The 26,886-nt window shown below is 40.6% G+C and overlaps 2 protein-coding genes across 2 annotated transcripts in view; one reads left to right on the plus strand and one right to left on the minus strand.

Moving 5' to 3' along the window:
- Positions 1 to 26,886, minus strand: part of LOC148827801 (scavenger receptor cysteine-rich type 1 protein M130-like) — a 446,693-nt gene that overhangs the window by 263,013 nt on the left and 156,794 nt on the right. The window lies entirely within an intron of this gene.
- LOC148827815 (scavenger receptor cysteine-rich type 1 protein M130-like) overlaps positions 988 to 26,886 on the plus strand; it is a 104,618-nt gene continuing 78,719 nt past the window's right edge. Inside the window, exons 1-8 of the mRNA XM_088926148.1 lie at positions 988 to 1,024; positions 1,689 to 2,063; positions 3,398 to 3,628; positions 4,144 to 4,458; positions 4,873 to 5,187; positions 6,735 to 6,833; positions 7,651 to 7,965; positions 9,017 to 9,319. Of these exons, the coding sequence (XP_088782274.1) occupies positions 988 to 1,024; positions 1,689 to 2,063; positions 3,398 to 3,628; positions 4,144 to 4,458; positions 4,873 to 5,187; positions 6,735 to 6,833; positions 7,651 to 7,965; positions 9,017 to 9,319 (1,990 nt within the window). The remainder of the gene's footprint in view (positions 1,025 to 1,688; positions 2,064 to 3,397; positions 3,629 to 4,143; positions 4,459 to 4,872; positions 5,188 to 6,734; positions 6,834 to 7,650; positions 7,966 to 9,016; positions 9,320 to 26,886) is intronic.

The raw sequence follows: 26,886 nt of genomic DNA on the forward strand, positions 1-26,886 counted from the left end.
GCACAACCTCATGGTTATTCCTGATACTATTATCATAACTGTGGTATTGTATGGTTTGACGCGATATGATGCGTTGTGATGCGAAATGCCCACCATGTTTTACCGCAGCGTACCCCACTCGTTTTGAATGGCTGCATCTGTATATCAACGTAATATAGTTAGAACGAGCACATATAAAATCTTTTTCAAAATAAATACAGTAAGTGATTGAGTTAAAGACTTTGATGCATAAATGCATGTTTATGAAGAAGGTGGAATACTGTTGTGTATTTTTTTTAGGTACCACTACTAGCCATATACAGTTTGTATAATATATTTATATTCCTAAATTAATATAGTTTTTGATATTCAGGGACATTATGCTCATGTTGTTTTTATGCTCAGCAACCAAAAGTTTTCTTTAGTTGTAAAATTCCATATTAATATTCCATATTAAGCACATTTAAACATGCACAGAAGAGAGATTAAATAAAGCAATCGTTTCACTTACAACTAATGCACCATTAGTGCCACCTGTCGATCAACTTTAACAGCGAATCACGTGCTGCGGCAACCTGCTCCCCCACTCCCACATCACAGGGTTTTACCGTGCATTCTGAATGGCTACATCTGTATATTCATTGTTTCAATGTAGTTGTACAACCTTTATCCAACCAGTCCTTTGTTACAGTATCTTTACAAACCATGCATATTTTTCCTGCTAAATGAATTTACTAAACCTCCTTTTACTTTATAACACTATAAATGTCTCACGTTGCCTTCAAGTGTTCATGACAGCAGGAGGCTAGCAGCTCTGGAGTGATACCAGTGCCTATTGGTATCAGCATCATCTCCTGTATTGTTGGGATACAAACACAGTTAACCCTGGTAATCCTGTAGGGAATTTGGTTTAGATTCTGAAGTCAAAATGTTATTGTTTTTTTCCCTCATTCTATGTTCCCGATATCTTTATTGCTCTATACATTTCCAGACTGGAAATCCAGAAGCATGGAGAAGAGTGTGTTTCTCATCCTGCTGTTCTCAGGTCAGTGTTTTCTGCTGCATATCTTGATCTCCGTTATTTGTTTATTAACTTTAAATAATAGTTTAAAAATAATGATTATTTATTTAAATACATAATAAGTATAGAATTAAATTATATAAATACAGAATATATTACTTAAAATTAATTATTACTTACTTAAAAATATCTTTCCCTTCATACAATATATATAATATTGTTAGATAATAAAGAGATACAAACAACAGCCAACACGAAGGTTAAAAGCAGGAAGATTAGAATTACTAGGCAATGAAAAAGCACTAACGCCATTAATGGACAGCCATCTGCAGCTGGAAAAGATTATGACAATACACCAAACAATGTGTTTGTGAAGAACACATTAAACAGATATCAGATATCAAATTTCTTTCTGTGGAAGGCAAATATAAAGCCCATTGACATGACTCAGTATTAGTTCAGGTGTGTAGCTGTGTCAGCATGCGTAGGCTGCAAAGTAACAAGTAATAGGTTTATTCCACGCTGACAAGAGAAGAAATAAAACACAGTATTAGAAAGAAAACAATCAGTATTAGACAAGTGGAAAAGCTGATTTCTGCCATGCACCAACCTTATCCACTGATGTCATCCTGACTTTTGTGTGGCTGCAATGCTTATCTGAATCTCTCTGCGTGTTGTGTGTTTCCAGGGCTCCTTAAATTCTCCTTGTGTCGCACACGTCAGTATCACTTTGTGAGCACACCTCTGAATTGGACCGATGCTCAGCGTTATTGCAGAAACAAGTATATTGACCTGGCCTCCATCCAAAGCAGGGAAAAGCTAGACAGGCTTCTCAGCAATGCAGACACAGTATTCCAGGCCTGGATAGGACTATATGTAGAATGGCAGTGGTCCCTGACAGGCAATGATTTCTACAGTGAGGGTGAGGCTAGGTTCCGCAACTGGCGTAGTGGGGAACCAAACAATCACCAGTCAAAGAATGAAGATTGTGCAGTGATGGATAGTCAAGGTACATGGAGTGATAGGCCCTGCAGTTACACCAAATACTTCATCTGCTATCAAGGTAAACACCCCTGTCTCTTTTTAATTACTAACACCTTAAAAATGATTAATGTTTCACACAGCTGTAGTCATGGTTGACTCGTCCTCTGTCACAAAATATTTCCTTATTTAATTACACATTCAAATTCAATCCAGGTTACCTGTCACAGAGAGCTGAGAGTTTCCTGGCTGACAAATCACACTTTCCCATTACCAGTGTTGGTCCATGTGAGAAACAGGAGCTTGTTAACAGGAGCTGTTAGAAGACCAGGTAGGAGGGAGTCTGTGTCTAGACTCCAGGCTGGAAGGAGGAAGAGTGAGTTTTTATCATGAATGGATTGGGCTGGGTTATAGACCTGAAGGACAAAGCGAGTGAGGCCTGACAAAAAATGGTCCTGGAACTGGACCTCAAGGAGTGTGCATTGCATGTTAGTGTGACAGTGCATTTTCCTCCCACAGAGAAGAGAGAGGAGTCTAGTTGACACCAGTTGAGTCCTAAAGACTCTCTCTGTCTTGACATCAGCAGCCAGCTGAGAGATCACAGAGTGTGTGAGAGAGAAAACAACAAATCACCTGATTATTGAGCTGTCAGCCAAACACGATGAGCAGAGAGAAATAAGGATAGGCAAAGTTACTAATTTCTTAGTGAAAAAAATGGTGCTTGATGCAGAGTAAGAGCTCTAGAGCTGAGTTCATGTGAAGACTGGGACTTGGTGGCATGGACTAGTCTAATTGGAGAGTCAATTGAAAACCTGGCTGTGAGTAGTGATTAGTAAAGTGTAGATCAAGTATTTCTCAACACAAAGTTAATGGGGTTGACTATTCTAGTGCCTGATGACTAATGAAGACAGAAAGTGAAGAGTTGTTGGCTTGTGTGACTAGAATCAAGTGAATAACAACGAAGGAGAAAGATTACCACATGGTCTTCCCTGACAGGGTGACAGGCTGGCCATGTTGGAATTAGGGATGTGCTCGTTTCAGCTATTGTCACAGAGTTTCCAAATGATGCTCGGGACAGAAAGACAGCAACTTGTACTTGGGAACTATCTACCAACCTGCTTGACAATACTAATATATCCAACTCATGCACCACACACTTTTTGTCACCTGGTTACACTTGAAATAATTGGCTTCATTACAGTGGGACAATAACTTGACAGATGAAGAGTTAACCATGACAGCATCTGCATAAACCTCTACTTTTGTAAGGATTTAAGAAATAAAGTTTAAGGGTACTGAAAAAAAATCATCTAAGAAACAAAATAAGAAATTATTTTTGCAACTATATTTTTAAACAAAAATACTACATATAATTAAAAAAAACATAATATTTACATATTCCCTTTGTATATTCAGATAAAACAGTTGATGCAGTGACATACATTCTGATCCGGGAACTAAGAAGCTGGCCGCAGGCTCAGAGATTCTGTAGAGAGAGGCACACAGACCTGGTCAGTGTGAGGAGCCAGAGGGAGAATGAGAAGATCAAAGATACAGCGAGGGGCAATGAGGTGTGGATTGGCCTCTACAGGGGGAACTGGAAATGGTCAGATGAGGGAAGCTTTTCATTCCAGAACTGGGACACAGGTGAACCCAACAATGGAAGAGGAACTCAAAATTGTGCTGCTGTGTACCTACAGGACAGTAAAAGGGGAAAATGGGATGATATTTTTTGCAGTGTCCGAGCTCCATTCATATGCTATGATGGTGAGTTGAACACACTTCTGCTGAGACTCTCAAATAGATTCAGTTCACCTGATAACACAATAACAAATTAATCTCATAACATCTGAGATTAATTTCAGTCATCTCATCACACAGCTCCTGAGTCACCAACACTCCTCAGCTCTGCACTCTCCAAAACACCTCTTCTCATCACTTAACAACACACCTCCCTTCATCACCAACCAACACTTCCCCTCCTCACACACCAACACACTACACTTCCTTACATAGGAATTTTAACTAATTTTCACAACCCATAGATCTAAAAGCTCACCTGATCTGTCACAGCTTTATATCTCAATAGTTACTCTATCTTGTTTAATACTCCTTCAGTTGTAAAGTGTTCATTATAGTTCTGTTTCTGCTTGTAAATACAGATCTTTACAGAGTGAGGCTGGTGGATGGCAGTGATCCCTGCTCAGGGCGCATTGAGGTTATGCCTGATCTGACCTGGGGCACAGTGTGTGAGAATGACTTTGACTGGCAAGGCGCAGAGGTCATCTGTAGACAAGAGAATTGTGGGATTCCCAAAGCTGTCTTGGGCGGAGCTTACTTTGGAGAGGGGCAGGGTCCTGTCTGGTCAGAAAAGATCCAATGCCAGGGCAATGAAACCCACCTGACCTTCTGTCAAACCTCCACCAGACAGCACCAGAACTGCACCCACAAAAATGATGTGAGCGTTGTTTGTTCAGGTGAGAGCATCAGTTCACACTTTCGCAAAAAAATAAAAATATTTTGTGGGGCCAATAGGAGTTTTGTGACTGCAAGGTTTTGTGCTAGCTGGAGTTTTCCCTATTAAAAATTATAATTTGGTCCCAGTGTTTCTGATTAATTTTGCTTGGAGATCAGTGGAGAAACCCTAGAATTAGAGCACATGAGTAGTGGTGAGGCTTAACACATGACCTGTTTTTGAAAAGGTAAAACCAGTCTCTCCAAATTCCAACTTACACTATAGGAACACTGATTTGTACAGTCATTGTTTGAGTTTTTGAAATTTCCAGTTTGGAAATAAGAGTGTGGTCAGCACAGGAGAAGGCAGGCTAATTTACCAACTCCTTTCCCTCACAAGGAGTCTCAATCCTCCTCCTGTTGTTTCTCCTGTGCAGGATACACAGGGTTCAGGCTGATGAATGGCTCAGACACCTGCTCTGGCCGAGTGGAGTTGCAGTATGACGGCGAGTGGGGGACAGTGTGTGACCAGTACTGGGACCTGAGAGACGCCAGTGTTCTCTGCCAGCAGCTGGGCTGTGGGGTGGCTGTAGCCGCTCCAGGACAGGCCTGGTTTGGAGAGAGAGAGGGCTCAGTGTGGAAAGATCATTTCCTCTGTGATGGCAGCGAGGCTCACTTATCTCTGTGTGCAACATTTGCCCTGGGGGGGGCTATGTGCTCTCACAGGAATGATGCAGGGCTTGTTTGCTCTGGTGAGTTTGGAGGAAGGTGGCAAAAACAGATGCATTTATAAAGGTGGCTAGTCCCAGGGTTTATAAAGGTAGATTGTGATGCTGTGGGGGCGTAGTCATCACTGGTCACGAAAAATAGACAGATAAAAATACACAGACACACCCTAAAACTGATATTCAGTCTGGTTTGTTTATCACCAGAAAATAAATAAAAATAAACCTAGTTCTTGTTCAAGCTCCTAACTGTCTTTGTGTTTTCCCTCAACTCAACTCAAAAAGCCAAGCTTATTGGTGTGTTTAATTGTCTTTTCTGTACTTTGTGACACTGTTATTATGAAGAAAGCAGACCTTTTCTATTGGCCATGTTCATGCTTGATAGTTGATAGCAGCTGATCCCTGCTGGCTAACAATATTTTTGTGTGCTGGTATTCACTCTTTGCCATCTTGGTATGCCAAATGCAAATGCCTGTGTAAAATGGATGATGCTTTGGGTAAAGTACCATCCTTCAAGGATTACACCCCTTGTGGCATCACAGGAGTAACTGCCTTTTCACAGGCTAGGGGGTCAACACCTTGAGAGGAGGTAGAGAGCCAATGTGTAGTCGCTCAAAAATTAGGGTTCTTCACTAAGGTTAAATAGGGGGTGTGGTAATGATCAAGAGAAAACTTTAGAAAAAATTCTCTACATGTTTTATACATAAAAAGAATGCCTGACCTGTATACCTGTAACAGCGTGGTTCTAGGACAAATTAGTTCACATAAGAATGTAATGTAGGGGTCTCAATTAGAAGCTCAGGTGGTGCTGATGATAGATGAGGATGCTGATGATAGTGACAATCAGGGAGAGAGAAATAATTTAGAGGCCTGCCTTAGTGGTGTTAGGGCCCCTCTAGTGGTGAACAGGGGAGGATTCCTTCCACTGTGTCATTCAATATACTAAAATATCTCAAATACTTTGTATCAAAAAGATCTTTAAAATCACAATTTGGATCATGACAATAAGCTTAGCTTTTATTTTTTTAAAGAGGACTTGTATTTATTCTGATAAATTCTTGAATATATAGTCCTCACTCTACACAACTGAATTAATTGTCAGAAAAAATAGAAGCAAAATATATACTACAACTTGGGAAATATCTAACATGGGTTTTCCAGAAAAAGGAAATATTGTGTTTTCTCCCACATGTTGTGATGTGTGCTACCACAAGATAATTTCTGCAAAAGTGTAAGAATTAAGAGAATAAATACTTTTTCTGGACATTTTTATCTCAGGGCCTGTACTTGCAGCCCAGGATGTCCGGCTAACTGGAGGAAGGAGTCACTGTGAAGGCAGGGTGGAGATTCAATACAACAGGACTTGGAAGACCATTCTCATGGACTCTTGGGGCTACAAAGAGGCTTCTGTAGTATGCAGACAGCTGGGCTGTGGCTCTGTAGTGCAAGTCTATAACTCCTCTCTGTATGGGACAGGCGACAGTGCTCTGTGTCTGACAGGTATTCAGTGCTCTGTAGTATAAGTCTATAACTCCTCTCTGTATGGGACAGTGACAGTGCTGTGTGTCTGACAGGTATTCAGTGCTCTGGGGATGAGTCTCACCTGGTGAACTGCAGTTCTCCACAGACAGTCAGCTGCAGCCCTGGACAGGAAGTGGCCCTGCTCTGCTCTAGTGAGTGCTAAGCTTCTTGTTCATTAGCAATTTAGAGCTGTAGGTGAGAACAGTTTAATCAATACACTTTGAAATGGCTTGAGAATGTGAATGTTGGTTTAAATCATCCAAATATCTGATATCCCATTTAATAAACATTACTTATGAACTTGCAGTATTGAGAGGAAGAGGCAAATTGTTTTCTAGAAGCTGTGTCATGCACTAATATTCAGGGTCACCGTTTTCATCAAATTATTTTCCTAATTAGACTGTAGCACTGGACTGGATCTCAGTTGTTTAGCATTTACAGTATACACATCAGTGCACATGAGGCTTTGTGTGTAAAATCCCTCCTTTACAAATCATCAGTTTCTTCAAGGTGATGGAAATAAAAAGTTGATAAATTATTAAACCAATTAATAACGAATGAGATTTAATTTTTACTGTCCCTTTTTTGTGTTTATTGAATAAATTCAGTTTTCTTTCCACTCAGTGATGCAACTGTTTCATAACTTCTAGCCTTTGTTACATTCTATTTTTTTTTATTAAAGGTATGTTTTTCACAGATGTTAATATTTCACCCAAATACACACCCGGCAGTATAAAAAACCATCATTCCTTCCCAAGTAGATAGAAATTATATTTGTAATTTACCGTTTTCATGCAATTTTAATTTTATTATTATTAACTCTAATACTAGAAAGAAAGGTATTATTGCTAATACTGTCTGTTCCTCTTAGACCATAACTCTTAGCAAATTGTGTCCCTCTAGAGGTCATATTCACATCTTAGTAGTAGGCAGACCTCTGACCCCTGACCTCTGACTCTCTGCTCCTAGACCAGCTGTCCCTCAGGCTTGTTGGAGAAGGAGGTGACTGTGCTGGGTGGCTGGAGGTTTATCACAATGGCTCCTGGGGGACAGTCTGCGATGACTCCTGGGACCTGGCAGACTCTCAGGTGGTGTGCAGGCAGCTCCAGTGTGGGACGGCCCTCAGTGCCCCAGTGCCGGCCTCCTTCAGCCAGGGAACTGGACCCATCTGGCTGGATGAGGTGGGCTGTCTGGGGAACGAGTCGTCTCTGTGGGAGTGTCCCTCAGCAGGGTGGGGATGGCATGACTGTGGACACAAGGAGGATGTGAGAATCCTGTGTTCAGGTAAGAGGGCTATATTTTTTATGTTTTGAAATCTGTGCAAAGAAGTAATAAATAAAAAAATAAAATTGTGTAAAAGAATAAATTGTTATTACATGTTTTTAGTCTTTAAAAAATATACATATCCCTTTTAGGGATCAAAGTTAAAAGAACTGAAGTTTAATAGGCTGTGATGGGAGGAAATGTCTATGAGTTAGAAAATATCCCTGTTCCTCAACATAGGGAGTTTGGATAGAATTCAAAAACCCATCTCAAATACCATAAGAGATTTCCAAAAAAAAATGATTGAGCATGCAAAAAAATGTAGCACAATGTGTGGAGGTTAGATAACACTAAATGTGGATATTTGGTCTAAATACAAAGCACAGATCCAACATACCCCAGTAAACACTACCAACCAGTCAAGCATGGCAGTGTTGCTTCTCTTCAGCAGGGACTAGGAAATCATTAAGACCATAGGAAAAATGGACAGAGCCAAGTACAAACAAATACTAGAGGAAAACTGAAAAAAAGCTTAAGATTTAAAACTGGAGCAAAAATTTAAATTTCATTTGGGCCTCAGAAAAACAGACTGAAGCTTCTGGGGCTGAGGAGGTGGAGAGTAATGTGTGAAAGTGGACTCATGGTCAATATGGAGCCTACAGTGCTGACAGGAGTGAGTGGGGAGACAAAGAATATCAGATGATGGAGGCAATCTTGGCACAGACTCACTCTGGAGATCATTTATATTTGGTGTCAGTGCTAAGTGACATATATGTATATATGGATTGGATATCAACAATTGATTGTGCCACTTGATGAAATAAATCACCGACATGTAGACTATGAGAACTTAAAATGTTATTAAAATATTATATTTTTATATTTGCCATTATTTTCACAGGTGTGAAAATGTTGATCCATAAAAGTGAAAAAAAATGCTTCAGATCAGACCTAAATATGAAATATATTGTAGAGCAATATTGTTTTTGAGAATTTTAACTGTTGTATTAAAATAAGGTTAAGCTGTTTATGTAAGAGTGATTTCTTTCTCGGTTTCTCACTTTCTTCCCAGAGCACAAGCAGCTGAGGCTGTCTGCAGGTTGTTCAGGACAGGCAGAGGTTTACTACAATGGCACCTGGGGCAGCATCTGTGCCAATGGTATGACAGACACCACAGCTGCAGTGATCTGTAAACAGCTGGGCTGTGGAGACAAGGGCACCATCAGAGAGACAAACTCCAGGCTGAGCCCAGATCCCAAATGGCTGGACTTTGTCTCCTGTCGCAAACACGACTCCACCCTGTGGCAGTGTCCCTCCTCCCCCTGGGGTCAGAATGAGTGTGAAGACCGGGAAGTGGCTGAGATCACCTGCTCAGGTAAAAAGATCTCATGCTTTTCTTTGTCATAAAAGAAGTCTATATTGATTCTACCATGCTAGAACGTATATGAACTGTGTGGAATGAGAGGCTAATGAGGGAGTGAAATAAAGGCTTTGCAATTCAAAGAACATGTTAAGAATTTAATAAACAGTTTTGCCTTCTGCTTTAACAATTCATCAAAAGCAGATTTCAATAAATCATCTCTCCATCCATCCATTTTCTAATCACTTCTTCCAATTTATAGTCACATGGGAGCTGTAGCCTATCCAGGGTCAAGCAACCATGATGAAAAAATTAACCACAAAGAAGAATTAACCACATAGAAGTCATATGTCATATTGAATAGTAATATGTTGTCTCCCTGTGGTCTTCATGTGATCTTATATGGTGTGTTTTGTACTGCTTATTGACAATCATTAACCCGTGACTTAATTACATAGGTATACCAAGTTAAAATTTGAAATTATTATTGATCAGGGGATCCTCCACATCTCAGCTAGAAATGTTAACTCTGCCAGATATCACAAAGTCTATCTAAAAAAGAGACACTTCCTAGTCACCTATAGCTGTAGCAAAACTTTCAGTCAGCAGCATTTTAACCCTCATTCATTCTTGTACATGTTGCTATTGTAATGTATCATAATGTAATGTAGTACAGCAGTAATAACTGAAGTGTTATGTTATTGTTTTTCAGCCTCCAGCAACCACAGGTCCTGTTCTGAGGACCCCACTCAGCAGCACTGCACAGGTTAGTTTACAGCCGCTGTGACCCCAGAAGCGGAATCATTTCAGCATGGGATGATTCAATCAAACGTTGCAAAGCAAACACTCCCCATGATTATCCAACAGGCACCGCTCCTTTAAAGTCTGCATCCAATCAGATCTCTGAGGTTCTTACATTGTTCTGGTTTTTCATCATCAGAGGCTCTGCGCCTGGCTGGAGGCACTACCTGCTCTGGCCGGGTGGAGTTGCGGTACGAGGGCTCCTGGGGGACAGTCTGTGACGACTCCTGGGACCTGCAGGATGCCCAGGTGGTCTGCAGACAGCTGGGCTGTGGGGACGCAGTGAGTGCAGCAATAGAGGCCTCATTCGGACCAGGGAGTGGCGCCATCTGGCTGGATGAGGTGAACTGCAGGGGCAGTGAGCTTCTCCTGTGGGACTGCTGTCACTCTGGACTGAATCAGAGTGACTGTCGGCACAAGGAGGATGCAGGGGTTACTTGTACGGGTAAGATTGGAGGGATGGAGGATTTTCAATACATTACAAACAGGGATTCTTATCTCTGCAGGAGTTTCGTGTTCTGCCATGTCATTTCCTTTATTTCATGATCATTCTAAGCAGGGGCAACATTCAGCTCTTGTTAAGCCAATTAATTTAGTTGCAGGAAGTGATTCAAGCCCAGGCCTATCTAGGTTCTTCTGCTCTGATCTCCATTTGTGAATTCTCTTGACTTCTCTCACAAATGTAAAGAGATTTAAATCTGGACAGACAGCTAGACAACATGCTTGATTTCTCTAAAACAAGCTTTTCTTTTCTCTTTCCCAGGTTTGACAACTACAACAGTTACAGCAGCTAATCCAGCAGCAATAACAAGTAAATTACAAGGCTTTCCTGTTCCAAATCATCCTTATTCTCCAAACATCTGCTTCTTCACATATGCAGTGCAGAAACCTTTTCTCTCTCTTCTTGGCATAACACTAACAGTTTTACTGGTCTGGTGGAGGGGGTGGGTTGACCTTCTGTTGGGTTCATCTGATCTAAGCTTCGAGGGTTTATATTCAACCAACACTACATCTCCCCTTCTGAGTTCCTCTCCTTTCCTGGCTTTACCAGGGGTCACTAAATCACCCAGACAGCCAAAGCCGGAGGCAGGAGGCTGGACTGTCCCGGCTGTGGTCTTCTTCCCGTTGGGAGCTCTGGTCTTTGTGCTGCTGCTGCAGAACAGGAAACTGCGTAAAGGTAAGGAGTGAGTCCAACTGTGAAAACCTGAGATGGTGTTTGTGTTTATTACACATGTAAAAGTAACTGTATGTCACGATTATAGTCCCTCTTCCTTAAGGGTGCTCGAGCCCTTTCACTTCAGACTTAATTCTGTGCACCTGACCCCTTTTCCCAGCCCACCTTAAAAGCCAGGCGCTGACGTTCAGCCTGGCTCTGCATCTGGTTTCCATACCGTGCGAGTCCGGGACCTGGAAGCGCCTGGTCCCGTTAAGGTTTTAACCTCTGTTCCTGTTCCTTGTCCGCCAGTTCCGACCCGGTTCTTGTTTTTAATTCCTTGTTTGGATGGATCACCTGGCTATGGACTTTCTTGCGTTTTTGGATTCCCTCTATGGATTACTTTTGGATTGTTTGCCTTGGCCACACCTTCCCCATGCACCAGCGCACTTTGGACACGCCCCCCCTGTTTTCAGCCCCGTATTCCTGCATGACTTTTTCCTAGTGTTTCCCCACAATCTTCGGATTGTGTCGTCCGCATAGGGTCCGGAAAGAACTGTTCCTTACACTGTATATGCAAGTTTATGTTCAACTGTATATCTTAATAATCAAAGGATACTCAACCTCAATGAGAAAGAATCTATTCACATTTCATTTCAAACTAAATATCACCCTAACAAGTTGAGAGAATCTTACCAGGTCATAGACTCCAAACTAGGTGTACACACCTGTGCAGCAGCAACAGGTTTACATTGATCTGTTCAGACTTTCACAAAAGACATTTAGTCAAGCTTTGGGATGTGTGCTGTCTTTCACAAAGCTTTTACCTGACAATAAATTATGATCCAGGGATTCTTGGTGGGATTTCAGTTTGGGGAGATGACAGGCCAAGGTTCCGGGACTTTGGGTTTTGTTACAGTGTGTGGTTCTTCTACAGTTCACTTCATTCTGTTCTGCTCTACTGTGTTGCTCTTGGGTGTTCTTGTGTGTTCATTTGCTGAAGTGTTATGTTAGGTCCCATTTATTGGTCAGAGCCTTCTATGTGTGCTCACTATGTACACATTGAAAAGTTCTTCACCTTACCAAATTAGGACAACTGATGGTGTCCTCTTTTCCCTTTGTTTCTGAAATGGCTACTTAATTGCTTGGCTATGGATTAGACTGCTTTCTTGTATTCACATCGTGATACTTGAGAATATTCTCTTCTGCCCTATATACAATGTGTAAAGTGCATGATACATAAGTAAGAATTTATTGTATCTTAATTTCAATAAGATACAATAAGAAGGAACTTAACCTCACAAATATTTGTTTTCAGTTCATCACATTGAATTTGTGTTATGATGAGGCCTGATGTTGCTGAAAGCTGTGTCTCACAGGAGTTCTGTATTTTCCAGAGGCTGAAGGAACTAAGGAAGGTGAAAAGGAACTATAGAAGACAGAAACAGGCAGGGAAAGCAGCCACTGCAACAGTGCTGGGCAGTTTAGTCTCAGGTCTTGGACCTCAGGTTTCGGGGTTCACTGCTAGCATGTCTCTAGTAGCAGCTCAGTTATCTCAATTACAGAGCACCTTTCCAGTGGATTTTATACAAAATGCCATGTTTGATCAATGGGAAGACAGAGTGGCTGATTGATAGGATGACAGACTTATTTATACATGGCCAGAGTGTATTTGAATAGGAGCCTCAGGAGAAATGTGATCATTCATGGGAATGCTATGGTGTCCCGGGATAGCAGTAGTTTCTGAGCTGCTGTCGGTTTGGTTGCAACATTGTGCAGTTATGCAGTGACAAGTGGTTTTGTCTTCCCTCTGTTAAAAACACCCATAAGAAAATATAACAAAAAATCAAATATTTTTAAGATATACATTAGCTGTGTGTCCCCTTGTCTGTTCTTTCCAAAGCTTTAGCTGAAGCAGAGATCGAACCCATGAATGTCTACCAAGAAATTCCATTCAAACAGACTGTAGAGGGGGCCCACCGCACCCCCAGGAGAGGTGAGTGGACACACACACTGGCACTGACAGCACCCCCTCTTGAACAGGAGACAGGAGAGCACACTGTTGACCACTCAATACTTAAGTCTCAACAAGTGAACAAACACACTGACACAGAATGTGTTCACAGGTTGTCATTACCGACTCTGTGAACCAACTGGATGTGCTTTCTCAGCGAGCAATGGATGCACAGCAATCTTCTACACAAAACATTTCAATTTCACATCTCAGAGCAATAGTGAAGTTACTCTTAGGAAAACTGTACCTGGGGAAAGATAAAGACTTATCATTGTTGTCACGCCCTCTGCAGCCAGAGGGCGTTCCTACCCTTTCCTGTCCCTAGTTTCCTGTGCTTTGCTTTCCTTCTGGTGTCTCTATCTCTGGGGCTATATATTTCCAGGTCTCTCATTCACCTTCACTCAGCATTGACATTCAGATGGCCTGAGACCCGCCTAGCACCAGGTCTCCCCAAGTCTGCTGCCTGAGGGCATTGGTTTCTATACGACTCCAGAACTGCTGAGCCGGGCTAATCTCCCATTCCGCCGCTACGAATAAGATCTTGTCTGCTCTCCTGCCATTCCACAGTTTGTCCCTTCCGACATCCGTGACAGAATGCTGAGCCTCCTATGGACCCTGCGAGTGGCGCATTTTTGTTTTTCCCGCAGGTTTTTTTTTTCTCCCTGGGCTTTTTTTTCTCTCAGCTCTCCTATTCTAATCATGGGATGCTCTTTCCGACTGTGAGCGGGCTGCGGCCTGGCTTTCTTCGGGTTGTCATTCCGGCATCTGTGATTGAATGTTGAGCTGGCCCTCCTATCCTCATTGCTGGATATCACTCCGGTCGTCCGTGCCTGTGAGCGGGCCGTGTGCCTGGCTTTCCTCGGGTTGTCCACTCCGATATCAGCGATAGGGTGGTGAGACTTTTTATCTCTCCCATTCTCATTGCTGGATATCACCTTCCTGACATGCGTGCCTGTGAGCCGGTCTAGTGCCTGGCTTTCCTCGGGTTGTCTTCCGCCGATATCAGCGATAGATTGGTGAGCCTTTTTGCCGTTCTTCTATTCTTATTGCTGGATATCACTCCAGACATCCGTGCCTGTAAGAGGGCTGCGGCCTGGCTTTCCTCGGGTTGTCCACTCTGATATCAGTGATAGAATGTGAACGTGCCTATTGTGCAGTCGTATTTTTCTGGGATTTTTGTGTTTTGATTTTTAGTTTTTACTTGGTGTTTTGATTTTTTCACTTCCTGTTTTCCCCTTCTCTCTGGTGCCCCTTTCCCATGTGTCTCGGAACTTTTGGTTCCTATCTGTTTTTTGTGGTTTGTTTCCCTAGTCTCCCATGTTTATCTTTGTTGTGGTTTGTGCTTGTGTACTTTGTTTTAAGTTTCCGGAGCTCTACCTGACCCCCCCTTCCTCTACCCAATAAAGGTTTATACCCTGGAGGAGGGGGCAGCTCTCAGCCGTGGACTCCCGGAGGTTTCCTTTCAGTTAAATTAGGTTTTTCCTCCCCCCAGTGCTGTGCAGCTCATTTATTCATTGGGAGTCATTTATTTGTATGGGCGTTAGGAGCCACCCATAAAGGGAGGGGGGGTACTGTCATGCCCTCTGCAGCCAGAGGGCACTCCTACCCTTTCCTGTCCCTAGTTTCCTGTGCTTTGCTGTCCTTCCGGTGTCTCTCTCTCTCTGGGGCTATATATTTCCGGGTCTCTCATTCACCTTCACTCAGCCGCTATGCATTGGGTCTTTATCTCCTGCCATTCCACGGTTCGTCCCTTCTAACATCCATGACACTTGGCCCATCTGACATCCGTGACAATTGTTTAGCTAAATAGAAAGAATTCAATGCAGTATTCACCTGGTCTCTTCTTAGAAACACAAACTCTGTGTTACTGTTCACATCCTGGCTTCTCTCCTAGTGGGAACAGCCAGTAGAGGACAGGGAGGCCTCTGTCTGACTGCAGGTATTACTGGTCTGTCCTCCTGTTCACAGGGAGATTCCTCTCTGATGAGCTGACTTCTGAATATGACAATCTGGAGGATAGTAAGGAGCACCCTGTCCCAGGTAAACATTGCCCACTTACACATGTGTACTCTATCAAGATTTGGATAAACTCAATTTTGTTGTTTTGCAAACCTCAGTAAATCAATTAGCCCGTGTTTGTAGGAAAAATGTAAGAAGCTCATTGACTTATTTTTAACATGCTATTTGGTATTATGATGATGTTGGACATGTTAATGCCCACTCCGATCTTGAGTTAATTTTTTAAGTCTTAAATCATCAGACTGTTATCTTGTCTTACAGGGATATGTGTCCACATCAGTCCTGTGGCCAATATACACTGTCCTCCAAAATTCCCTGTGTTCTTTATCTACAACAGTATTTTCTTGATTTGCTATTACAACTTATTACTTTGAAGTTGTTAGGAGTAATTAAAGAAATTAGAATAGAAAATCTAGACAAATTCACAAGTAATAAGAAGCAGCAGAAGAAAATGGCAGTGTGTTTGTTGAAATTAATTTACTAGGTGAAACACATACTGTATTTAATTGATCTCTTGTTCCCAGGAAAACTCCTCTGTGATGAGCTGCAGTCTGAATACGATGATGTTGAGAACAATGAGAATGAGCCCATCTCAGGTGAGGGCTGTGGAAGTCAGCGGAGCTCACATTGGGGGTGGGAGGTTAAGCAGGTTACATAGAGTGGGTTTTACTCAATCCCTGGAGTGCTGGAATCCCTACTCAGAAACGTTACATGAAGTCCTGGCTGAAAAACACATCTATTAGTCTATTAGTATATTCTATTAATATATTCTGTTTTCTACAGATTTTAAATTGGAAGAAAGGTTAGATCCCAATCCCATTTACTGTTCTCCTATATTTAAATTGAAAGCAAAAAGGATGTTGGGACAGGCTATACATTTACAGTAATGTATGTATGGTATGTGGCATTACTTGGGGGCGTGTTCAGTGTGGAGGCGGAGCCCTGGATAAAGGGTGACGCGTTGCCCTAGCAACCACAGCTGTGTGGCTGCTTAAGGACCACAGCATTTGAGGCCACGTTTTTCCTTTGTTTTACTTTCTTTTTTCTTTTCGCCTGTCCCGCCATGTATCTCCTACTGGGACAGGTTGAGTTCTTTTTTGTTTTGGACTCGCTCTTCTTTTCTTCCATACTGGATCCCACTAAATAGGAATAGTCCAGTCTGGATGCCACTGTCCCAAGCGGTCTTTCTTTTCCCCCAGGGTGGACCCCTGCTAAGAGGGATAGTCCAGCCTTTTTTTTGGTTTTCGCTATCCTCACACCGATGCCTCTGCCCCATCAGATGGGGCGTCGAACTTAAAGGTGGTCGCCGTGGCTCCTCCCACTCCCACACTGTTGCAAATAATACAAACAATATAACATTTTTAGAATTTTTAAGGAAGACACATTATCGAATTAATCTGTTTTTGATGTTTCTTGTTTCTATTTTATTGGGGATATGAATATCTGTTTACAAAATGCATATTTTGTAATTTTAAAGTTTTCTACAGTGTCTTTTTTGTGGAACTTTGTCAGATTTGTGGAACTTTTTATATAGAGCCATTGTTGAAGATGATACCCTGGCTTTTTTTCAAGAACTACCTGGTTAATATCCTGGATCAATTAGTTACTGGGAACTACTAGTTACTACTGATTTTCTTGAAAATAACCTTTGTATGGTTGTATATGCTATAAACAAAGGTGAAAACAGCTACCATTTTCTATATATCCTTTCATTAAACAATTAATAGGTATTATATTCTGACATTAACTTATTTAACATTAACATTTCACATTTTCAAATTGTGGGAAGAATGCCAATTGTAAACTTCTCAGCATTGATCGCCACATGTATCTTGACAGATGCTTCGGTTAATTTATATCTTTTCTACAAGCTTGTTTCTTTGACTAACTTTTCAGCCATTGTAGGCCTAAGTGACTAAACACATATATGTGCTTTCAACACTACACTTTTCATTACTAAAAACACTTTTCTTTAAATATATCACATATTTATCTCCAATATTCTCTAAACACCACCATTAAGTTTGTTTTCACTGTAGCAAAACTATTGTGTAATAAACAAAACAAAACAATAGTATAATGCTGACAGCACTTCAGACAGAAACTGCTATTTCTAAATAGCAAAATAAACTAATATTTCTAATAGGAAAAACAAGAACAGCAGCACAGACTACATGTCACAAGACACAAGGCAAGCCAAGCTTTTCAACAGTGTGTTTCATAACCAGGTACCAAATATTAAAGCAAATTAATCTTTTTATAGGTATATTTATGTAGAGTTTCAGTTAAGAGAAGCTCCAAACTCCATCCATAATTCGCAATTCTCAAAAAAAACATCACAAAAGCAAATATTTCCCAAAATATATATGAAATATGCCAAATATAGTGAACAAAAAAAGAAATGGCTGCCGAAGGACCTATTATGTTTCAAACGGATCGGGCTATGGAAAACATTGATTTAACAGTTAGAAATAGCTCCCATAGCTCCTAGCTGTTCATTACATTGCCTTGTGTTTTTTATCTATTTTTTTCTGTCAGTAAAGATCCCATTTCCTCTTGTCAAGCTGAATCTATTTGCTGGGGCCTGTCTTCCTCTTGTGTTGACTGTGTTTCTCTTGTAGGTATCTCTCCTATTGCCCCTGGAGTGCGGAGTCTCCTGGCCACAGAGCCCTCAGAAGAAGAAACTTCCTCTGTCGACAGCACTGACTATGATGATGTCAGAGTCTAAGCAGCTGTGTGAGCATAACTGTGTTTCTGGGAAAGATTCCACCTTCAAGTCAAATTATAGCTTGGGATTGAGTAAAACCATTACAATGCACCTTTTGTTCCTGCACTGCCACTGTTAAAATACTTTTTTTTCTCTCCCTTAATGTTTTCAGTTCTATAGCTTATGATGAATATGAATATCCACAGAATTATAAGGTTAGGACAGTGTACAGTAACTACAAAGTCACTGGTCAAGTGAGACCATGTTAAGGTGTCTCCTGCTGTGTCTGCCAGGCTGTGGGATTGACCTACACACTTATACCTTTACATTGAGAGACACTGCATTGCCACAGAAGGTCTACATGTCCGGCAATTCTGAGATCAGCACTGAACATTGTGATTGTGGTTACCTTTTTTCTGCTGCTGACAGACAGATGTGTCTCATTTCCAGCACATGTAGATAGTGATCAATCAAGTGGGCCTGATTTCATCTAGCAATTTCCAGAAATACTGCCTTCACAGAGCCCTGAACAACAAAAACAATGTGTATACATCAGGGGAAATACCGAGATAGATAAAAGCAAACAGAACAAACAGCAGAATTGTTCAAATGATAAAATGATAAAATCTCACACAGAAAAAAATGAAGAAAATAATTCTTACCACCATCTATCCCAGGCAACTGCAGCAAGGCTCAAACTGTAGACTCTTCAATCAGAACTGATGAGTCATCTTTTCTAATGAGCTTTTGGAAGACTGAATGTAACCTAAATGCTTTTAGCAGAATAATAATTTTTGTTTTGAAGTACTCCAGGATGACTTTATTTGCAAAATAAATATATCTGGATGAGTGTTGCCACAGGCATCTGAACACAGAGAATGGAAGTCTCATTCCTGCTCAGTGGCTTTTTTGGCTTTGATATAGTCTAGCATTTTATACTCACATAAGTCATTTTTAATATGTTGGTAATATGCTTTATGTACTGTAAATTGAATGTATCACTTTTAGTTAAGTTTTTAAATAAAGCTTTACTTTTCACAGACCTGGTGAAAATTTTTTTCCTGGTTAGTAATAGAATATCGAAAGTGATAGTAGGGTTAAGAACTTTCCTTCACCACAATATATGAAGTTGAGATTTTTGTTTTTTATACCTTTGATTTAGAATGACATATCAGAGTAGTACAGCTGCAAGCTTTTGACCAGGGAGTACATAGTAATTATTCAAATTATTTGAGATAGAACTTCACAGATCCAGTGGTTTGGTAAAGAAGTATATTAATACTGTAGCCAGATGATGAATATCAAGGTATTGAGTGCTCAGTGCTTTGTGTTTAACTCCCCTGGATGAGGAAGAGAAGGTACTGGTCAGAGATCAGTGTCGTCACATCCCCTCTCCAGGGAGAAAATCCTGCAGCAGTGGTGTTGCAGTGGAGGGAGGGGATAGAAAAGAGGTGTGCAGTGCCCTCTGCAGCCAGGGAGCTGTTAACAGCAGGGAAGCAGAAGTGCGAGATTAGAATTTGACCACCATCTAAACTTATCTGAATACCATTATATACAGATGCAGCCACTCAGAATACACAGTATTTCTCCCAGTAAGAAGTGTTGCGGTGCCTTATGCAATTCACTGGCCAAAGACAATCAATAGGTTGCACTTAGATGTTAGTGAAATGATTACTTCATTTAATCTGTTTCTCTACTGTGCACGTTTAAATCCACTTAATATTGAATATTAATATGGAATTTTTCAACTAAGGCTACATTTTGGGAGCCGAAACAGAAGTACTGTATAGTACAATTTTGTTTTGATTTGAACAGATGTTTGCACCTCAATAATCCATTCGTCCTCGAAAGAAGCAAAGGCAGATGTGTTTTGAATCTCACGATGATCCTGTTCTCAATCCAAAAGAAAGGTTTAATGTGATCCCACTAGAAAAAGAGTCAATTTCTATCTCTAATGATGTCCCTTCAAACGTTTTGTAATATCTCTGGAAGTGTGTACAGTAGAAGCCTGGTTAACTGCTTAAATTCAAACTAAACAGGACTATGAGAATGAGATATGATTTCGAACTGGGAAGAATGGCTTCAATTTCAATGTGAAAGCGCAGTACAGGCTCGATGGCTTCACATCTCCCATCAATCACATAAAATTAAAGTAAAGCGCTCTAAATATGACTCTGAAGTACTGGGAAAGATGATTATTTTGAGCGTGCCTCCCAGGGTCTGCTACGAGGCTGAAGTTGGCTTCTTATTCGCGTTTTTTGTTCCACCTTAAATGCTGCTGCTGTGATGTTATGTCGTCTTTTGCCTGTAGATGGCTCTCTTCGATGAGTACTAATCCGGCTGGAATACTGTAGACATCTTCAATGAAAGGGAATATCCAAATAAATAGCGGCTGTCCAAATTATATTTTTGTATGGAATATATTTCAGAAAATCGCAAACCAATTTTAAAAACTCACCATAACACGGATTTACACTGGGAAAAGGTGATTGCACTTTCTGCCTATTGCTACGGCCTTCCCCCGATTATGAAAATGTCTCACAGTTCTGACACCGACGTGTGAAAGACAATGTAACAGACTATCAAAATCCTGAAGTACAAGAAATTTTAATGCACCAGTTTTTTAAATATGACCCTCTGATCCTGGCATGTCAGAATACATTTCGAAAAAGTATGGCACGAATTGCACGAATTGCAATGGCACAAATTGTTGAGAATATCACTGACCTTGCCGATATTTGCAGGGGATACGAGTGTTTTGCACATGTTGAACTACGACACGTCAAAATTGAGCTCCTTAGTCAATATCACCGGGAATGTCCAATAATGACGAACATCAGTAGCTTCAAGGAAACTTAGACTCGCACATGGAGTTTTATCTTCGAATGGAGGCTGGGAAAATTCATTTATACTCTCGTTGCTCATTAGCTAAACTATTTAAAAAATATATGACACAGATTTGTTCGAGAAACTTGTAATCGCCTCAAAGAGAGTCTTCTTGAAGATGTGCACCAGCTAGCTCTCCACTGTCAATTGACAGGACTTGAGAAGAAACTGTTCTCATACAACCAACATACAAATTACACATCTTAAGGAACATGAAGAGAAATCCGTGTACTAAATAACATAAAACTGTCGCTGCAAATTATCACCAAGCTGTTTTATGTGTCTGACCACCTCTTTCCTACTTTGCAGCGAGCACAATTCTTTCTGTTTCTTCATCGCTATTTTACTGTCTCTTTCCCCCATGTGGAGATGGATCCACAGCCGAAACTTTAGGTCGGTTCCTGTTACTCTGTCCGATTGAAAGAGCTGTATTAAAGGCACTCCCATCTCTGCAGGAAAGTTATTGCTGCTCCCAACACAATATACTGCAGCCAAATGTGATAGCGATACTGTCACTGCTTGTGGGCCACATGTTCCTACTGTCAGCCTATTATGTCATGTTCATCCACACCCAGAAACATTACTGCTGTAGCACAAGAGTTATATAGGCGCAGTCGATAGAGCAAGAATCTCTTAATCTCAGAACTCTGGGTTCAGCTCCCACATTGGGTCCCTCTGTGTCAATTTGACCCCCCCAATCCTCCTAGCATGACCCGATGGCGTAACAGTGATACCCCGTGCCTTATATGACCTTTGCGTAATTCAGCTTTCTTTCCACTTGATTCAGATTTTGATCTGAAATCATCGGCCGTACAAGAGTTTGTCTAAATCGAGGGAGATCTGCTCACAAGCAAGTATTAAACACTTCAGCATTTTCTGTTCTAATACCACACTTTGTCAAAACACTGCCGCTTCTTAAGCTAATAAGTAACGGTTTTTGAGCAGGCATTGTATTGTTAATGCTTATATTAAAAAAGCATAAATTCACATAGTGGAATTTTGACGGAACAAAGTAGTCCAGCAGTCCCTATACAGCATTACATACCCACTGATTAGAGTTTAAAACTACAGCAGCAGGAGTAACAATAATGGCAACAACATGTTTGGAGTTCGGCATTTCATTTATTCTGCAGAAACATCGTATCGGAATGAACTGCCCGAGATAAAAGAGTAATTGCGGCTTCAGATCGTTTTTACAGAGCATTGCGTTGTTCTGTTCATGCTGACTACACGCTTTAAATTTGTCATTTACTGCAAGCGTTGCTTTTCCAGGTTTTTCTGAAATTCCTCGCATTTGAGCCAGCACTAAAATATTTCATTCCTGTCGCTGAATACATTGTGGAAACGGTATTTGCAACGGAATGCAGTCACACATTAAACCTTTTTGTTATTCGGTTCTGAAGTTTGAAAATGAAAATAAAACGGAGGTCACTTCATAGGCTTGAAAGAAGTCCAAGCAGCATAAAAACCCGCGAATTCTCACAAAATGCATTGTGCTGCACCTTTCTTCTGCTGCTTTTTTAAATCAGCCTTAAACATTTGAATGCATACCTTACTGCTGCTAATCACACTCACGTGTTTACAAAGCTTTTTTTTCTGTCCGTTATGTTTTTGCTAAGCAGTTTCTCCGTTTTCCTCGTACTGTGATTGTCAGCGAGCACAACAAGACTGAAACAGTGTAAAGGCAGGTAAAAAAGACAGGGTAAAACGCCTGACTGTCGGGAGTGGGATTTGATCCCGCGCCTCTATTTGGATAGCGGAGCACAAAGCTTAAAAATACACGAATCTATAAATTCGCTCTTTTAAACCACTCGACTATCCTGAAGAAACGCATGCTGAAAGCACCAGTTGCATCCGATTTTCCATAACTTTAGGACGATTGACACGACTTGACGAACACAATTTGTGGCGTTTAGCATGACATAGTCTAGCAGGCAGGCAATGTTTTGTCCCATTACTTATATTATTTTATCGTTTACTCGTTTAAAAAAATTCGGTCTTCTCGTTCCTAAGTCAGATTTTGAGTGCTTTCGAACGGTACTTCCAACCTAGACTGACAGCTCACCCAATCTGTTCGTGATCAGACCATGGAGTGGGGGGCTGTACCAAGCGCATGTTCCTTCCCAATGCTGAGGCGATCATTCGGAAGACGGGTGTGAAGAGAGACTGGCTTTGTACATTGAAAAAAGCGGGGCAGGATATGCACGAACACTAATCACTGGCGACAGTTGTGTTTTTCTTACTATAGGGACTCCTACATTGCGAGTGTTTTAAAGACTCTGAAACTCAAGGAAAGTAGTGATAAATGAAACAGGCACGGGTGGGAACCCACGATCTTCGGTTTACGGGACCGACACCTTACTACTCGGCCACCGCGCCTTTGAGCAGACAGCCAAATAATGTTGTTCAAATTATTATTTTCTGAATCTGGTTTACATTTGAAGGCAGCAACAACAAAAAAAAGAGATTCTTAACAAGGAGATACGCTGCAGCGGTGTGATTCCAACAGATGTCCCCGAAAAGACTGGAGCTTTAATCCAGCTCTTTAAAGCGTTCGGCCGCGTTACTCTCGACAGCGGCTCTTCAGCTCTTGTTGTCTGACCTAGCGGTGTTATGACGCGTGGACGCGACTGCAACTTCGTTTTCTGAGATGCTTTCTCTCACGAGGTGAAACCTCGACTTCTTTGGCACCTCTGGATATACTTCTTCTGTAGAGCAGGCTTTCACACCTTAGCTTATAGCACCCTTCAAGTCATTTTATTTTTATAGAAAGACGCATTCCTGTTTTAAAAATGCTTTTTGAGGCGTGTATGATTAAACGGACAGTTTTCTAATTGTAGAATGCAGATCTGTGCAGCAATTGTACTGGATTTGACTGGGATTCTGAAATACTTCTTGCAAAGGTATTTAGACTTTCATGAACCTATAATAAAAAACAGACCTGAAACTCCCTAGCTTCCAATGTCTGATGTTACTGTCCTGAAACTCGTACGTGATGTTCTGCAGACATGCAGTGTCCCTTTACTCTCGTTGTTTTCAAAACGACCTCCGCTGTCGGGCGCAGTTGAAGTGGAACTGGCCTGACTGCACAGGAAAGTACGGAATGATAAAATGTTTCTACGGCTCAAAATGCCCCTTAATGGGACTAGAATGAAATTCTAATATACGTATATCATCATAAGTCAATTAGACATCTCTGATTATACAGTATGTCCATTATACATAAATGGTTGGAGTTCTATTATACGGATACATTTAGAGGACTATTATACCTATATAGTTAAAAGTCTATTATACATCAAATAAATATTTTATAGGTGTAGAAACGAGTAAATCAAGCCAATGATTTGGTTTAGAAATTTATTCTGAAAATATACAATTATTCACACCTGAAAAATATGTAGTTCAAATTATGCATTTTATACAATATTGTAATAAACATGATAATGTTTATTACAATATTGTTTATTACAATATATCATAAAAAACACAACTAGTAAACTTCAGCTACAAATTATAGTAACATGGGAATATATATATAGTAATGACAAACACAAACTAATTACATTAACACGCTAATATTTAACTCAAAACCACATTTCGATTCAAATATAAGTTTTAAAAATCACAACTTCTATATTTCCACGAAAATGTAGCACAAACACTACTTTCTAATAAAGACAGAATCAAACTTTTATGTGTCTCATGGTGATCCTCCTCTCGATACTAATGAAATGTTTAATATGATCCCTCGAGAAAAAAAAATGTGCCAATATCCGCCTGAAACGATTGATGCCCCATCAAACATTTTGTAATTTCCCCGGAAGTTCATACTGTAGAAACCTGATTCGTGGCTTAAATTCAAGGTAAACAAGACTATGGAAACGAGTTAAAAACTTGTTGAATGTCGAACTGTGATTTAAATCACCCGAAACATTTCACTATATTCGGCAGTATTTGCCAGAGAGAAGCGCCTAATAACTCAAGTGGTGAAGGACTGTAGTAGGAATACAGTAGATGAGATTCCTTATGTCGCTGATTCGTATTCGGCTTGAAGGAAGGTGCTTTTTGTGTACTTTAACGAAAGAGTTAAAATAGCGAATCTTTTTCACTCAGACGTTGATCAAAAGCTCAATAAACCACGAAGCAGAGGCTCTTGTTCCGAATTCAACTCCCGTCTGATTGTCTTGTTTTGGCCAAGATCTGATCTTTGAATTCAGGGACTACTCTGTCTGCTTTGTAATTCAAAAATACATACAAATGTCACGTTTTTTTGTAGATATAAAGGTGTTCTCTGTTTTCAAAGGATAAGTACTTAATTGGCTTTATGATTTGGTATTGATTTTGTATCGTTATATTATAAAGTTTGTGTTTTTTGTGTTTTTTACGTATTGTGGACTTATTTTTTAAACAAATGCTTACAAAGGCAAACACGGCACACATCTGTTTATACCAGCGGTGAATTGTACATTTTTATTTACAAGCTACTCTGCACTTTTGGGAGTATAACAGGTTCGATATAAGTGGCAAAAATATATGTAAATGTGACTCTTGTTTTATTGTTAAATACGGCGTACTGTGCACGAAATGTTGCAGAAACACAATCTGATATTTTAATAATTATTATTTTAATAATTTTATAAGTATGAGGCCCCGGATCCAAATATTCAGTTCTGATTTTTTTAAAGTGATATCTTCCCTTCCTCTCGTGGAAGTCACACGATGTGAGCAATTGTTTTTTGTTCTTTTTTTTTACGTTGCGATCCAAAGAGCCTCAGACCCCCAGTCTGACAGTATCCAAACAAGAATGGATTCTGCTGGAAGCCGGACTGAGCTCATTCATGCTTCCTGTGCTGAAAACAGAATTAGCTCTTCCCCGAGCACCGTCTACAGCTGCTGGATAGTGCTCTGCCTCCTACTGCTCCAGCAATTATTTTGACGAAAGACAGATCACTTGTGCGCTTTTAACCTTCTCGCAGCTACAGGCGAGACTGAAGCTGGCGATATGAAGGCACGCGCTGGTACACCTTCTCTAACTTTTACAATCGCGATAAACATTTTTTAAGACCTTTGAAAAACTAGATATAGATAATACTAGATAAAAAACATTATCTTTATCGGTTTTTACATTAATCGATTTTGAATCAAATTTGATCTTTGTACATTGCATTTTACATTGAAAAAAGCGTACATATCTAATCCACCAACGGACAGAGCAATATGTTACGTTGCCTTCCAGAGCTTCCAACATGTGATGGATTTGTATGGGCGTCTGTATGATACCACTACAGCACTGGCGCAGGTGCAAAATCCACTTTCACACGACTATTTCAGTGTCTCCTCCTCTCACAAATGGACCGAAGCACAGGAGCCAATATTAGAAAGTTCGAAGGTTATTGATTGGTGATCGTTCAGCGGGGGTTCGGACGTGTCTGTGAGGCTAAAATCGGACGGTACCGTGTGCCGGGCTCGGCTGCACTGCAGCGTGAACAGGGCAATGACGTCACGGGGATAGCGTAGTCACACGCAGGCAGGTTGAACAAGGAGAAAATCAAAACGGTTCTATAAAAGACCTATGTCAGCTGTCGGTTCGCAATCTGGACTCTAATTCACCGATCCGAGTTCAGATCTTTGTGACACCTAAGCTGCGGCTTCTTCCGAGTAGTTATTCAGGTGAGCATTATGTTACTCGTAAGTGTATAGATAAAACATTTAATATATTGTTCGGTTTAAATCAAAATGCTTTACTACTACAAGAGAGAAGTATAGTATGGAGGATGCGGCAAATTTATGATTTCTTGGAAGAAAACGGCTTTTCTTTGCGTTCGAAATGAATCGAAACTAGCACGACACATAAACCCTTTGTTTTTTTTAAAGAAGTTATTTTTTTTAAATGACAAATATAGAAAACGTGTTGTTGTTTTTTCACCTAGAAATTTTGGACCAGGGCGATGTATCACTAGTAGTGGCGCTGAGGTCACTATGGTGCAATTGAGCACTGT

This window comes from Atractosteus spatula, chromosome 10 (assembly GCF_055471065.1).
Source record: "Atractosteus spatula isolate fAtrSpa1 chromosome 10, fAtrSpa1.hap1, whole genome shotgun sequence".
Lineage (NCBI taxonomy): Eukaryota > Metazoa > Chordata > Actinopteri > Semionotiformes > Lepisosteidae > Atractosteus > Atractosteus spatula.